Source organism: Lithobates pipiens, unplaced genomic scaffold (genome assembly GCF_037356315.1).
Source record: "Lithobates pipiens isolate NorthernLeopardFrog02 unplaced genomic scaffold, aLitPip1_a1.2 Scaffold_98, whole genome shotgun sequence".
Classification (NCBI taxonomy): domain Eukaryota; kingdom Metazoa; phylum Chordata; class Amphibia; order Anura; family Ranidae; genus Lithobates; species Lithobates pipiens.
This window is the reverse complement of record NW_027507921.1, coordinates 258,067-271,336: the sequence shown is the minus strand read 5'-3', so window position 1 is coordinate 271,336 and position 13,270 is coordinate 258,067. Positions and strand designations below refer to the sequence as shown.

General features: G+C 43.3%; 1 protein-coding gene across 7 annotated transcripts in view; it reads right to left on the bottom strand.

The window, feature by feature from the left end:
- Nucleotides 1-13,270, bottom strand: part of LOC143973780 (uncharacterized) — a 183,197-nt gene that overhangs the window by 44,873 nt on the left and 125,054 nt on the right. For all 7 annotated transcript variants that reach the window (XM_077474635.1, XM_077474638.1, XM_077474632.1 and 4 more), the window contains one exon: nucleotides 1,136-1,298. In XM_077474635.1, coding sequence (XP_077330761.1) covers nucleotides 1,136-1,298 — 163 coding nt within the window. The remainder of the gene's footprint in view (nucleotides 1-1,135; nucleotides 1,299-13,270) is intronic.

Here is a 13,270-nt window from a genome sequence, read left to right as displayed (position 1 = left end):
CTCATGAATAATTTGGAGGGATGTCCACACATTTTTGGCCATATCTGTGATGTGGTGGTCAGGTATCCATAAAGTTTTGACCATATGGTCAGGGGTGGATAGTGGGGTCCCCCAGGGTTTCTTTGCTGGGATCAATCCTGTATAATTTGTTCATAAACAACCTGGAGGATGGGGTAAACAGTTCCATCTCTGTATTTGCGGATGATACTGAGCTAACCAGGGCAATAACTTCTCTGCAGGATGTGGAAACCTTGCAAAAAGATCTGAACACATTAATGTAATGGGTGTTCAACTACATGGCAAATGAGGTTCAACGTAGAAAAATTTAAAATAATGCATTTGGGTGGCAAAAATATGAATGCAATCTATACACTGGGGGAGGGCGGGAATCTCTGGGGGAATCTAGGATGGAAAATGACCAGGGGGTCCTAGTAGATGACAGGCTCAGCAATGGCATGCAATGCCAAGCTGCTGCTAACAAAGAAAACAGAATATTGTCATGCATTAAAAAGGGGATTAATTCCAGAGATAAAATGATAATTCTCCCGCTCTACAAGACTCTGGTCCGGCTGCACCTGGAGTATGCTGTCCAGTTCCGGGCACCAGGCCTCAGGAAGGATGTACTGGAAATGGAGCGAGTACAAAGAAGGTCAACAAAGCTAATAAAGGGTCTGGAGGATATTAGTTATGAGGAAAGGTTGCGAGCTCTGAACTTATTCTCTCTGGAGAAGAGAGGCTTGAGAGAGGATATGATTTTAATATACAAATACCGTATTGGTGATCCTGCAATAGGGATAAAACGTTTTCGCTGAAAGGAGTCTAACAAGACTCATGGCCACTCATTAAAATTATAAGAAAAGAGGTTTAACCTTTAAACTACATAGAGGGTTCTTTACTGTAAGAGCAGCAAGGATGTGGAATTCCCTTCCACAGGCGGTGTTCTTAGTGGGGGGCATCGACAGTTTTAAGAAACTATTAGATAAGCACCTGAACGACCGCAACATACAGGGATATACAATGTAATACTGACATATAATCACTCACATAGGTTGGACTTGATGGCCTTGTGTGTTTTTTCAACCTCACCTACTATGTAACTATATAACTATATAGTATATTAATAATCAATACTTACTAGCACTGAGGTCCTGTAGTTTTAAGGTCACATTTCCCAGTATTACAGTTATGGAAATTTGGAGAAGCGATCTCGCAGACAGACAAACAGACCACTTTATTTGAATTTATGAAGGGAGTATAAAACTTTTCATAGCCTCCTGGAACCACTGTTGAGCAGATGTCTAGAAAAGCCCCCCAAAAAAAACAAAAAAAAACAAAAAAAAACAATGCAATTAATGTTTAATATAAAAAGCATATTAGTCATGGAGAAGTTCTCAGTTATCTAATAATTCATACACACAGTTGAAAACAGCTAAACACCTAATATAGTACAGTAAAACTTTGGATTGCGAGTATAATTTGTTCCGGAAACATGTTTGTAATCCAAAGCACTCGTGTATCAAAGCAAATTTTCCCATAAGAAATAATGGAAACTCAGATGATTCGTTCTACAACCATTGATTCATAAGTCCTTCAGTCTATAGTCCATATAAAAAGATTATGACAATGTGACTTCAAGCCAACTTTGAGGCAAATGTAGGGAATGCCTGGGTAATCTTCCTGTAATTTAAACACACAGCCTTTAATGTCTAAACTTCTGGCAACAAAAGTAAGTGCACCAAATTGGGACTAATTAGACATTTTCCCTCCCCGGTGCCATGTGGCTCATTAGTGTTACAAGATCTCAGGTGTGAATGGGGCACAGGTGTGTTAAATTCGGTGTTATCGCTCTCACTCTCTCATACTGGTCACTGGAAGTTCAACGTGGCACCTCATGGCAAAGAACTCTCTGAGGTTCTGAAAAAAAACAATTGTTGCTCAGCATAATGATTGCCCAGGCTATAAGAAGATTGCCAAGACCATACAGCGGTTTAACAGCACAGGTTCCACTCAGAACAGGATTCGCCATGGTCGACCAAAGAAGTTGAGTGCACATGCTTATATCCTACTAAGCATATCCAGAGGTTGTCTTTGGGAAATAGACATATGAGTGCTGCCAGCATTGCTGCAGAGGTTGAAGGGGTGGGGGGTCAGCCAGTCAGTGCTCAGACCATACGCCGCACCCTGCATCAAATTGGTCTGCATGGCTGTCCTAGCAGAAGGGAGCCTCTTTTAAAGATGATGCACAGGAAAGCCAGCAGTTTGCTGAAGGCAAGCAGACTAAGGACATGGATTACTTATTTTGTTCAGATGGTTTCAAGCGTGTGTGGCAGCAACCAGGTGAGGAGTACAAAGACAAGTGTGTCTTGCCTACAGTCAAGTATGGTGGTGGGAATGTCATGGTCTGGGGCTGCATGAGTGCTGCTGGCAATGGGGAGCTACAGATCATTGAGGGAACCATGAATGCCAACATGTACTGTGACATACTGAAGCAGAGCATGATCCCCTCCCTTCAGAGACCGCATGGCAGTATTCCAGCATGATAACGACCCCAAACACACTATCAAAATTACCACTGCCTTGCTAAAGAAGCTGAGGGTAAAGGAGATGGACTGGTCAAGCATGTCTCCACATCTAAAGCCTATTGAGCATCTGTGGGGCATCCTCAAATGGAAGGTGGAGGAGCGTAAGGTCTCTAACATCCACCAGCTCTGTGATGTCGTGAAGGAGTGGAAGAGGACTCCAGTGGCAACCTGTGAAGCTCTGGTGAACTTCATGCCCAAGAAGGTTAAGGTAGTGCTGGTAAATAATGGTGGCCACACATAATATTGACACTTTGGGCCTAATTTGGACAGGGGTGTACTCTGTACTTTTGTGAGATACTGTATGTCATGTTATGTTTCTTTCTTATATGTTACTTTCCAATGTGTGTTTGTGTATATATATATATATATATATATATATATATATATATATATATATGCATATATGTATGATACAGATCTATCTCGTATTTACTACGACTTCACATTTATCTCAATGAAAGGATCCAAACCTCTATGTCTGTTTTATTGGGTATCTGTTTACCTTGTCAAGTAATAGGGTGTTGTAGGTTGTTGTATGCTATTTTAATCTACTTTGTAGTAAAACAATATTTTTTATATAAATACCACCTCATGGTATGCGCAGAAAGTCTGTCTTTTTTCAGAGAGTTTTTAACCACCTCAATACAGTGCAGTTACACCCCCTTCCTGACCAGACCAATTTTCAGCTTTCAGCGCTCTCACAGTTTGAATGACAATTACCCAGTCATCCAACACTGTATCCATATGAAACTTGCGTCCTTTTTTCCACACAAATAGAGCTTTCTTTTAGTGGTATTTAATCACTAGTGGGCTTTTTATTTTTTGTGCTATAAATAAAATAAAACGTAAATTTTGTGAAAAAAATGCTTTTTTCTTTGTTTCTATCATAAATTTTTGCTAATTAGTAATTTTTCTTCATAAATTTTGGCCAAAATTTATACTGCTACATATCTTTGGTAAAAATAACCCACATTAGTGTATATTATTTGGTCTTTGTGAAAGTTATAGAGTCTACAAACTATGGTGCCAATCACTGAAAATTGATCACTTCTGATCAGGCCTTCAGTACATCAGGTGTACCTCATTTCTTGAGACACTAACAAGTCAGGAAAGTACAAATACCCCCCAAATGACCCCTTTTTACAAAGTAGACATTCCAAGGTATTAAGTAAGTAGCATGGTGAGTTTTTTTAAGTTGTCATTTTTTCCCACAATTCTTTGCAAAATGAAGATTTTTTTTTTTATTATTATTTTTACAAAATTGTCATATTACCAGGTTATTTCTCACACACAGCATATGCATACAACAAATTACACCCCAAAATACATTCTGCTACTCTTCCCGAGTACGGTGATACCACATGTGTGAGACTTTTACACAGCCTGGCCACATACAGAGCACTAACATTGATGTAGTACCTTCAGACGTTCTACGAGCAAAAATGACACATCTCATTTCTCAACCATCTATTACACTTTTGAAGTCCCTGGAGTACCAGGACAATGGAATTTCCCATAAAATGACCCCATTTTGGAAAGAAAACACCCCAACGTATAATCTGTGAGGCATAATGAGTCTTTTGAATGGTTAATTTTTTTCCAGAAGTTTTTGGAATATGTGGAAAAAAATTAAAACGCATTTTTTTTTTACACAAAATTGTCAATTTATGAGATATTTCTAACACATAGCATGTATATAGCAATTTTTTTTTTACACAAAATTGTCAATTTATGAGATATTTCTAACACATAGCATGTATATAGCAAAAATTACACCCCAAAATACATTCTGCTACTCCTCTCGAGTATGGCGATACTACATGTGTAGGACTTTTACACAGCCTGACCACATAGAGAGGCCGAACATTGAAGTAGTACGTTCAGGCGTTCTAGGAGCATACATGACACATCTCATTTCATTCCTACCTATCACACTTTTGAAGGTCCTGGACCACCAGGACAGTGAAATTACCCACAAAATGACCCCATTTTGGAAAGCAAACACCCCAACGTATGTTCTATGAGACATGGGCTGCAAATAGGTACTCGGGTACTCTGTTGGGCTGGAGATAGGTACTTGGGTACTCTGATGGCCTGGTGACAGGTGCTCGGGTACTCTGATGGCCTGGTGACAGGTACTCGGGTAGTCTGATGGCCTGGTGACAGGTACTCGGGTACTCTGATGGCCTGGTGACAGGTACTCTGATGGTTTGGTGACTGGTATTTGGGTACTCTGAAGGGCGTTGACAGGTACTCATATGGACTGTGATGGGTACTCAGATGAACTGTGACAGGTACTCGGGTACTCAGATGAACTGTGACAGGTACTCGGGTACTCAGATGGACTGTGACAGGTACTCGGGTACTCAGATGGACTGTGACAGGTACTCTGGGACACAGATGGACTGTGACAGGTACTCGGGTACTCAGATGGACTGTGACAGGTACTCGGGTACTCAGATGGGCTGGAACAGGTACTCGGGTACTCAGATGGACTGGAACAGGTACTCGGGTACCCTGATGGACTGTGACAGGTACTCAGGTACCCTGATGGGCCGTGACAGGTACTCGGGTACTCTGATGGGCTGTGACAGGTACTCAGGTACTCAGATGAACTGTGACAGGTACTCGGGTACTCAGATGGGCCGTGACAGGTACTCGGGTACTCAGATAAACTGGGACAGGTACTCGGGTACTCAGATGGGCTGGGACAGGTACTCGGGTACTCTGATGGGCTGTGACAGGTACTCGGGTACTCTGATGGGCTGTGACAGGTACTCTGATGGACTGTGATTGACAGGTACTATGAGGGGTGGTGACAGGTCCTCTTTATTGGGGGGGGGGCAGGCAGGCAATCAGTGTGATTGGTGTACACTAGGCGGTAACGAGATGTTACCGCAATCTCCTCCTCACACACGATCGGTGTGTGAGGAGGAGAACAACCCGGTAACATCTCGTTACCGTGGTTTGTTTACATTTTAGTGATCGGCTGTGAAAGGATCACAGCCGACCATGTGGGTAAACAGCCGGCCAATGGCTGTTTACCAGCGTCGGTGATGAGCAGTGTTCCCGGGGAACACGCCACCACCGACGTGCACGCGCAGCGTGCTCGCGATCACGCGCATGCGCCGTGCACGTTCGGGGTGTGACCATCTGTGATCGGCCGTGACTTTATCACGGCCGATCACGTGGTAAACAGCCATAACGAATGGCTGTTCACCCCCTTCGGTGGCGAGCGGTGTCTCCATGACACACCGCCACCGAAGAAACAGGGATGCACGCGCACGATCGCGCGCATTCCCTGTTTAAACGGGAGGCCATCATATGACGGCCTCCCGCCACAATAGGTGCGCCGCCTGGTCGTCATTTGACGCCCGGCGGTCGGCATCTAGTTAATCAAAAAAGACAGAAAATTTGGTAAAAAAAAAAAAAAAATATTTGTTTCTTTTAAAATTTATTGCAGAGTATTGGCAAAGTATTGGCGAGTATTGGCAGAGTATTGGCGAGTATTGGCAAGTATTGGCAGAGTATTGGCAGTTTATTGCAGAGTATTGCAGAGTATTGCATGGTGTTGCAGATTATTGGCAGAGTATTGCACAGTGTTGCAGAGTATGGGCAGAGTACTGCAGATTATTGTCACTGAGCAGCACTGTGGGCACTACACATCCAGCCCACAGCACTGCTGCCATCTCTCCCCCTCTCCCCTTGCTCTGTATTGATCAGGACAGAGCGAGGGGAGGATAGCGGTGGATAGAGGTGGATAGTGGATGTTTACCATGTGATCGCTCCATCAAATGACGGCGCAATCACTTGTAAACAAACCGGCGTCACGTCATGACACCGGTTTGTTTACAAGTGATTGCGCCGTCATTTGACAGAGAGATCACATGGTAAACATCTGCCCATCTGCCCCAGGGGTCCATGGACGCCCTCCCAGAATAAGCCAACGGCTCTGTAGCCGTATTTCGGCTATATAGCAATCTCTTTTGGCTGTATTGCCTCTTCTGTTTCCAATGCTGAATTAACACTTCTACACAACAAATCTTTTGCGAAAAATTAGCTATTAAAAAAATTCTTATAGGTCAAAAAACAATCATATTGGCTTACTGCCACTGTATGTAAGCCAAGTAATTATGCAAAAGTAAAGTAAACAAATAGGCATGCAATTTACATGATGCCAGAATATAGTGTCCCTGACTCCAACAGTCTGAACATGTAATATAATATAAGGTAATGTTAATGTAATGGTAATGTTTGTAATTCCACGTACATGTCTCCCAGATCAGTGCTCGACCCTTTCTTTTCAATCCCTGGATTTTTTGCTTAGAAAATAGCCATTACTGAAAACAAACGTTTGGCTCCCATTGATTTTCTTAGGGCGCAGTATCGAAATTTTAATAAATTCGCTGAACCAAACCTGGGTACGTTTGGATCACCACTCTTTATCTACACCACTGGACTGAAATAAACTTTGCATTGGTAAAAACGTTTTTTTTTTGTTTTTTTTTAACTTCCAAAGTTGCCAGAACTGTCATTTTTTGCAGATCAAAAGACATTACTTTGAGCTGCACATTAAAGAATCACTCAAAATGGTACCTTGGATTACGAGCATAATCCATTCCAGGAGAATGCTTGTTATCCAAAGGACTCTCATATCAAAGCGAGTTTCCCCATAGAAGTCAATGGAAACGAAGATAATTCAATTCGCATTGACTTCTTTTGCATGCAATACCATATGTGGTCAGAGGTGGGAGGGTGCCAGAGAGAGTCATAAATACTCTGGGACAGCTCGGCTCAACTCAGAAAGGCTTGAAACATTTGGGAATGGAGTATATCTGAGCGTTTCTGAGTATTTCCAAATGGCTCTAAACCATTCCGAGTGTCACCACTGCCCCCGCACCTCTGGCCAAATGCCATACTGCACACCCCATTAGCTTGAATTCTGCTAGTTTTGCAAGACAACACTCGCAAACCAAGTCAGAATAAAAAAATAAAAGTGTTCTTCTTTCAAAACGCTTGTTAACCAAGTTACTCGTAAACCAAGGTTCCACTGTATATTATGTTCATTTATATTAGAATTTACCTACTACTATCACACATCTCACTCAAAGTCCCAAGCCTTCCTTTCTTTTAAATGAATTAGTGTCAGGGCTGGGCTCAGCTGTCGGCTAGTTGCCAGATCCCATTTCTCTCCACAGTGACTCACCTGTTGCTGATATCCTGCTCACCAGTCCTGCCTACATAAGCCGTCCAGCCCAGATGATCTCAGCCTTCACCTTGGTCACATGTCTAGAGACGCTCTTCTGTGTTTCTGTTAAAGACATACCTTCTGGCTCCAGATCCTGCTTGCTGTTCTACTACGCTCATTTCTGGCTCCCTGACGTTTTGGTTTGTCTTACTATCCATTCTGGTTCCTGAACTCTGGCCATGTTTTGACTTTGTTTACTCTGTTTACCCTCTTTTTGTTATTACTAAACAAGTGAGATTTAGCTGTACTTCTGTTTCAGTCTGATTCATGGTTTCTGACTGTAACGGCTCCCCTAATATAAAGGGGGTTAACGCAGTTTACGATGTTCCCTCTTCTGGACACACATCCACTCGCTACCAATATCCACAGCTAAACGACCCTTTCCTATAGAAGCCGACCCCTCTGGCAAAAAGACGAGACGCACTCTGTCCCTTCTGTAGTAGGAATGAATTTATTAAAAACCAACATTGTAACTTTATACACAATTCAAGGCACATGCTTTAACATGAACAAGAGCCCAGCTCCACCCACACATCCCAAGACGTCTGCTAGGCTTAAAAACGATCCCACCCAATACACATCTTTTCACAAAGGGTTAGCAGCCAGTCTGTCTGGCACTTTACAATACACACAAGGATAGACTTAAATGAACAATAGAAATGCAAAACAACTTAATTCCTCACAGCAATGACACTTAACCCCCACATACAGTATACATCCAATTTATATACAATGTATTATACAGCCTTGAATATGGCTATCACAGACCATATCGGGGGTTTCTTTTATTCACCCTGTGTCCAAAGTGACCCCACTGTCACACTGACAATTAGGGATGGAGTCACCTTTATTATACAGTATATGCCTCATTTAAAGTCCCAAATGTTTGTTCTTTTTTGAGAAAGGGAATGAGGACATAGATTAATCGGTCTGAGCCTGAGCAGCCTGAGCTACTATGGACAGTTAATGAATAGATGCGCTCTGAGGCTTCCCACTCATTCACAAACTGAAACATAGGAAACACAGTTTACTATGCTTCAGTGATGAATATACACAGTGAGTGATCGGTACCAATTGTTCACTGTGTTCATTCAGGAAGGGGAGGGGCTAGTAAATTACATATTTACTGGCCCCCTGCTTTCTATCCTGAAACAATCCTTCTCTGTGCCCTCAGCAGCTGCAGGAAGAGGAGGGAAGCCCACAGCGCTGCAGGGGAGAGGGGCCCAACAGCAGGTGGACGAGGGCACAGATAATAAAACCAACCCCCTGCAGCACAGCTGGTGGGAAAGAGAGGAGGAGAAGGAGGAAGAGCTGCAGGGGGATGCACAAAAGTCACAAGTGTCAGCAATAAGGCAGTACAGCCGGCACTGTGCCTGCGCCCCCCTTTTGAACTGATGCCTAGTACAGTACTAGGCCTAGTACAGGAGGGCTGGCTGCATTGCCTTATCAGCTGCCCTGCACAGACCCAGAACAATACAGATAGGGCCTGTGACAATGGATTTTGGACTCATGTCAATGGGCAAATGCAGCTTGTAGGGATGAGCCCGGTGTTCGATTCAAACCCATGTTCTAATCGAACATCGTCCATTCAGCCGTTCGTCCGTTCGGCGAAAACAGAACTTTGTGGGCCGTTCGGATCAAATTTGTGTGATACGAACGGCCCACAATGCACTGCGCCAGTCACAGTGCATTGCTGGCTGATGATTGGCCAAGCATGCTCTGTGACCCCGCATGCTTGGCCAATCACAGCGCCGGCAGCGAGGAGAGGCATAATTGGCCACAGGCCAATTATAGCTCAGGGGGTTTAGTACATGCCCCACGCTATATAAGGCCGCCAGCGCGGCGGCCTTGTGTAGTGTGTTGTGGCGTTCATAGAGAGAAGGATAGGCAGGGACAGTGTCAGCTGTGCTTTACTTCTTTAGATAGCACTGTTACAATGAGTGTAGTGTTCAGGGAGAGCGCAGGATAGGCAGGGACAGTGTCAGCTTTGCCTTGCTTTGCTTCCTAACCTAGTACTGTTACAGTGGGTGTAGTGTGCCTCCTGCACAGCATACACCTGATTCTACCCCCCCCCCCCCCCATTGCTGGTGTTGTGTAGTTGATTGGTGCAACACAGGCATCTGCCTAATATTCAGTCAGTGTAGTGTGCCTCCTGCACAGCATACACCTGAATCTGCCCCCTCGTTGCTGGTGTTGTGTAGTTCATTTGTGCAACACAGGCATCTGCCTAACATTAACATAACATATTTTGGGTGCGGGGTTCCCCTTAATATCCATACAAGACCCAAAGGGGCTGGTAATGGGCTGAGGTTGGGGGGTGATGGGGTAGCCATGCCATTTTTCTCAAAGATTTTCCTCCATATTGCCAGGACAAGACATTACTTAATAATTACTTAATGCTTTAATAGCCGCAAGCAGTTTTAAATAGCTATTTTTCCTTTACAAATGTCATTTTGTGCAGGGACTGTTCTAAACATGGGAAACACATGCCACTTCACAGGCATACTTTAGATATCCCCCAGGTATGATATTTAAAGTAATATTTCACTTTTTTTGTTCACTTTATGCATCATTAAAATGACTGCTCAAGAAAAAACTTATTTTTGCATTGATACATGTCCCCTGTGGCAGGTCCCAGGTCCCCAAACCCTTTTTAGGACAATAACATGCATATTGGCCGTTATAATTAGCACTTTTTCGATTTCGAACATTTGCGTCCATTGTAATTAATAGGGTTCTAACGTTCGTGCGAACTTTCGGTCCGTTCGCAGGTTCTGGTGCGAACCGAACCGGGGGGTGTTCGGCTCATCCCTAGCAGCTTGCTTTAGGGGGATTCTGCTTGCATTTGACATCAGGTTCAGATGCTTCTGAGAGCATTCACTGTTCATTGACAGATGCATTTTACCTGCAGCTGAGCTCCTTTTGGCTTGCTTGTGACCTATTTCTAATCTGCATTAACCTGCTTTTGCATTTTTATTGGTAAAAGCTAATTCTGAGGCAAACAGAACTTATTGAGAAAGGCTCATAAAGAGAAAGTGCTTTTACAGTGCTAATAAAACGATCTACACATAAATGAAAAAAATAAAAAATAACATACAGTGCAACAATACAAGTGATACAAATGTCTAATAAGTTAACAAAGCTGGAGTTCTGCTTTAACCACTTCCCTACCCGCCGATTGTCATATGACGTCCTCAGATGGGATCTCCCATCCTGGGCGGGCGTCATAGGACATCCAAGGCTTTCTGATGGTTTAGGGGGTGTGCGCTGCGGGAGGACAGCGCACGCCCGTCGCGTTACTGAGGAGCCAATGCGCGTACCTGCCGTCGATGTACGCCGGGCACTCGCGATCACTTGTTACAAACAGGGCCGGGTTAAGAGCATCATGTGCTTGGTGCTGAGAATTTTGGTGGACCTTTTACTGCGCACCCTCCTGCTTTCCAAGAGCCTGTGCTGGCATGCACCCAAACTCAAAAGGGTGCATCCGCACAGGCATAACACTAGGGAAGCCTGGCATTTGATTTGCCAACTTCTGTAAGAGTCCAGGCTTCTGTTGGGACTGCTCATGCAGTGTCCATTATCAATTCCACCACCTTGCCCAGGCAGTGCATGTGGAATGCAGGGCCGTCAGGGGAGATCTCTTCCCGTTGGCCCATTGCTTTCCATGAGCAGATTGTCCTTTCTGGGTGTCTGGGCCTATATTATGGTAGGGACCTGGAGCTGCAGCTCCAATAGCCCCTACGTTAATCCAGCCCTGGTTACAGAGCAGGAACGTGGATTTGTGTGTGTAAACGGTGGAGGTGCACTTGGTTGATCGGCACTTTTATTCACCTCATTCACTCAATTTGGATTCATACTAGGGGAATTTCAGACTTTGAATTATTATTTTTGTCACTATGAAGAATAGCATGAACTCCTTCACATTATGGATTTCTTTTCACCATATTTAATGAAATGCTTTGCGTGGCAAATTTTCATTTTTATTCTGCCATTCCGTAAGATGTCCTATTGTGTTGTTGCCAGCAGCAGTTTTTTTTTTCCTACCTGCGCAATAATTATTTTCTATGCATTGCATAGTGACATGCTATAGTTGATCAAAACACATCAACATAAAACAAAGGAAAGGGCATACATGTCTTCAATTTTGTGGCTGTTTACTTTTCCAGATTTTTAAACTATATCATGCATGATCAGTGATTATGGCTGTGCATGAAATGTTTGAAATAAAAAAGGAAAATGCATAACTAAAATAAAAGTAAATATGATTCTACATCTTTTACCTTGAGCTTTTATATTTATTTGTTGTTTTTTTATTTATTTTTATTTGAGGTTTTTAACCAGTTCCCGACCGGCGCACGCCGATGTATGTCGGCAGACTGGCACGGGCAGGCATATTGACATACAGGTACATCCATTTTTAAATGCCGCCCTGCCATTGTGTGCACACCGCCGGTGGCATGCTCGCGGGACCCCCGTGAGTCTGGTCGCGGGTCCCGCAGACTTGATCGCCGTGGAGATACCCGCGATCGTCTCACGGGGTGGATAAATGGGGAGATGCCATTGTAAACAGCATCTTCCCGTTCTGCCTAGCAACTAGTGATGCTGATCTCTGCTCCATGTGATTGGAGCAGAGATCAGTGTTCATTAACACAAAACCCAGCCCCCCACAGTTAGTAACACACCCCTAGGAATGCTTAACCCCTACACTGCCACCCCCTGGTTAACCCCTTCACTGCCAGTGTCATTTACACAGGAATCAATGCATTTGTATAGCATTGATTGCTGTATAAATGACAATGGTCCCAAAAATGTGTCAAAAATGTCCGATGTGTCCGCCATAATGTTGCAGTCACAATAAAAATTGCTGATTGCCGACATTACTAAAAAAAAAAAAAATATTAATAAAAATGCCATAAAAATATCCCCTATTTTGTAAATGCTATAACTTTTGTGCAAACCAATCAATAATCGCGTATTGCGATTTTTTTACCAAAAATATGTAGAAGAATACGTATCGGCCTAAACTGAGGGAAAAAAAAAGTTTTTTTATATATTTTTGTGGGATATTTATTATAACAAAAAGTAAAAAATAATGTGTTTTTTCAAAATTGTCGCTCTATTTTCGTTTATAGCACAAAAAATAAAAACCCTTTGAAAAAGTTACGTGCTGTAACGCAACGCGTCAGGGAAGGAATTTGGTGTCGGACCTATCACTTCCGGTTACGGCCGAAACCGGAAGTCCGCGTCTGCTGCACACTCTGCTGTTTATGTCTATGTAAGTGTGGATTTTATCTTTTAATAAAATAAATTAGCTAATTACTACACATGAAAGCCCCTCTGTCTTCTTCCATCTTATACCGGTTGGACATCCTGGAGTTATTGGGAGGGCATGTACTACATAGCCATACAGTGAGATACTGACAGCGGTGGAGCAGTGTGA